Source organism: Nannospalax galili, unplaced genomic scaffold (genome assembly GCF_000622305.1).
Source record: "Nannospalax galili isolate Female #2095 unplaced genomic scaffold, S.galili_v1.0 scaffold451, whole genome shotgun sequence".
NCBI lineage: Eukaryota > Metazoa > Chordata > Mammalia > Rodentia > Spalacidae > Nannospalax > Nannospalax galili.
This window is the reverse complement of record NW_008331662.1, coordinates 1,699,742-1,702,764: the sequence shown is the minus strand read 5'-3', so window position 1 is coordinate 1,702,764 and position 3,023 is coordinate 1,699,742. Positions and strand designations below refer to the sequence as shown.

The 3,023-nt window shown below is 36.1% G+C and overlaps 1 protein-coding gene across 1 annotated transcript in view; it reads left to right on the top strand.

Moving 5' to 3' along the window:
* The window catches only part of Hfm1 (helicase for meiosis 1), a 128,759-nt gene that overhangs the window by 48,457 nt on the left and 77,279 nt on the right, over window positions 1-3,023 (top strand). The window contains exons 13-14 of the mRNA XM_008826844.1: window positions 1,218-1,255; window positions 2,752-2,799. Coding sequence (XP_008825066.1) covers window positions 1,218-1,255; window positions 2,752-2,799 — 86 coding nt within the window. The remainder of the gene's footprint in view (window positions 1-1,217; window positions 1,256-2,751; window positions 2,800-3,023) is intronic.

Sequence of the window (3,023 nt, the reverse complement as noted above, 5' to 3'; positions counted from 1 at the left end):
ATAATTAATTAATTAATTAATTAATTAATTAATTAATTAATTAATTTTAAAAAAAGATTCTCATTCAAGAAGGCTAACTCTTGGAGCTCTTGGTTGGAGGTCTTAGATTTTTTCATGTGGACTTTTCCTAGAACTCTCTTCCTTCAGGATGACTAATCCAAAACAGAGTGACTAAGTCAGAAACCACATTTCTTTACCACACATTTTCACTTCTGCATTTTAAAAAACAAGTTACTAAGTCCTGGTTACATGAAGGGGAAAGGTATTAGATTCACCTCTTAGAGAAAAGAATGTTAAAAATAGTTATGGACTTTTTTTTTTAGATAAGGTTCTGCTATGTAGGCCTGACTGGCCCTGAATCAAATCTCTTGCCCCAGCCTCTCAAGTGGTCAAGTGCTAGCATTTACAGGTGCATACTACCATGCATGGCTAGGAGCATATTTTGAACTGCTGCTATTCTACTCCTTTCTTTGTACTTATGCCCAGTTTATCTTGGAAGATATCTGTTAAATTAGTTTTTTAAATATTATCTTTATTTTATGTGTATGAGTGTACAGCCTGCATGTAAGTGTGCCCTGCTGTGTAGTGCCTGAGGTCAGAAGAGGGTGTCTGATCCCCTAGAACTGGAGTTACAGATGGTTGTTAGTTGCCATGTGGGTGCTGGGAATAGAACCTGGATCCTCTGTAAGAGCAGCCAGTGCTTTTATACACTCAGCCATCTCTCCAGCCCTGTTAAATTAGTTTTTAAGTTAGTATATAAAGTGATGATTTCATTATATGTTCATAAATATATATCATTATCCCTTTTTCTTAGTTTTCCTCCACCCCCACTGCTATTCTACCTCCCCAGCCATCTTACTGCTGAACCTTTAGCTCTCCCCACATAGTCCTCCCTTCTGCTCTCATGTCACATGAATTGCATCACCCTTTCCCCTTATGATCTCTTCCTCCTTCTTCCTTTCTCCTTTTCTGCTTTGAAAACACACACACACACACACACACACACACAATTTAATTCTGAATTACTTATATGAGAGAAAGTATGATATTTGTCTTCCCAATTCTGACTTATTTCACTTAATCTCTAGTTCCATTCATTTTCCTGCAAATGATGATTTAAAGTTTACTTTTCTTTATGACTGGAAATATTCCGCTGTGCATGTGTTCCATATTTTCCTTGTCCATTCATCCAACATCTAGGTTGTTCAATTTTTCAGCTGTTGTGAAGAATGCAGCAATATACATGAATGTGCAAGTATCTCTCTGTATTTTGACTATAAATGGGTCATAATTTAGTTCTATTTATTTATTTATTTATTTATTTGTGTGTTTCTGAGTGTACATGCAGGTGTATATATAGACAGTGTAACTATATTAATAATTGGAGACTAGGATCCCACATCAGATATTCTCCTCTATCTTCAATCTGTCTATTCCTCTGAGTTAGGATCTCTTTTTAACCTGGGACTTGTGTGTTCTCAGGTAGACCAGAAGCCAGCAAGCCCCAGTGATCCTCCTGTCTCCATCCCCTTTGGAGCTGGGGTTATAGGTGTGTGCAGGATTCCCACCTTGTTATGTGGATACAGGATCCAAATTCAGGTCCTCATGATTAAACAGCAAGTGCTTTTAACTGATAAGCCATCTCTCTAGCCCCCTGATTTTAGTGTTTTGAGGAACCTCCCTCCACACTGTTATGGAAGCTTTTAAAAATCGTTAATATTCCATTTTACCTTTGTATCATTTGACATTTTCAAAAGTTATGTGTATATGCGTGTATCTATGTGCAGATGTATGTACGTGTTGAATGTAGATGCCCTCAGAGTACAGAAGAAGGTGTCAGATCCCCTGGAGCTGAAATTACAGGTGATTGTGAGCTGCCCAACATGGGTTTTGGGAACCAAACTCCAGTCCTCTGCAAGTGCAGTACAAGCTCTTAACCTCTGAGCTCCATACCCACTTTGTATCTGAGGAGGAGAGGGTGTGTTATAGATGTTTCATTTAGGGCTGAGCACTCCACAGTCTCTTATTTTTGCACATTGACCAGTTGTGAATCTCATCAACATCTGCTGCAAGAAAGAACTTATATGTCCTGTATATACCCATAGAAATGAAATAATGTTATATAATCTGATTATTTTCAATTTCAGTAAGTAGCCAGTTTACCAGAATGGTTGTATTACCGCTTTTTCATAGGAACATCCATTTTATAATGAAAATGTATTAGAAAATATTTGTCCCTTGACAGAGATTATGTATATAGCATTAGACGTATGTTCTAAGGACTGGAGGGATGACTTAGTAGTTAAGAACTCATACTGCTCTTGCAGGGAAACAGAATTTGGTTCTTATCACCGACATCAGGTAGCTCAGAAGTGCCTGTAACTCAGTTCTGGGAGAATCTGATGCTTGGCTTCTAGGGACACCTGCACTCATGTATATATATACACACAGAGACACATAATTAAAAATAATAAAAATAAATCTAAAATTTTTTTCTACGTAGTTCTTGTTAAAATTCTGTGTTGATGATCACTTAATACAATATAAATAACAAAATATAGCCAATTTATAGAGACAAGATTTTAAAAGAGTAGTTGTATGTGCTAGATAGTTAAGCCTTTTTGAACTAATTAAGCTATTTTCTATTTCTATGAGAGTTAGATACAGTTATTTACATGGAACATAAATTGAATCTACAAAGTAATTAAATCATTGTGATTTATTTTTTATAAATGTTCATGATTTATACAGGTTTTATATCTGGATTGAACAAAGATGGAATTGAAGCAAAATTACAAGGTTAGATGTATTTTCTTCTAAAATATACATATCCTATAAATTTTGATGAACAACACCAATTACTAAAGAAGTAAGAGAATGCTTTTTAAAAAATTATTTTTATTTTATGTGTATGCGTGTATTGCCTGCATGTAGGTTAAGTGCACCCATGTCGTGCAATGCCCGAGGAGGACAGAAGAGGCTGTCAGTTCCCCTGGAACTGGAATTAGGGCAGTTGTTACCTG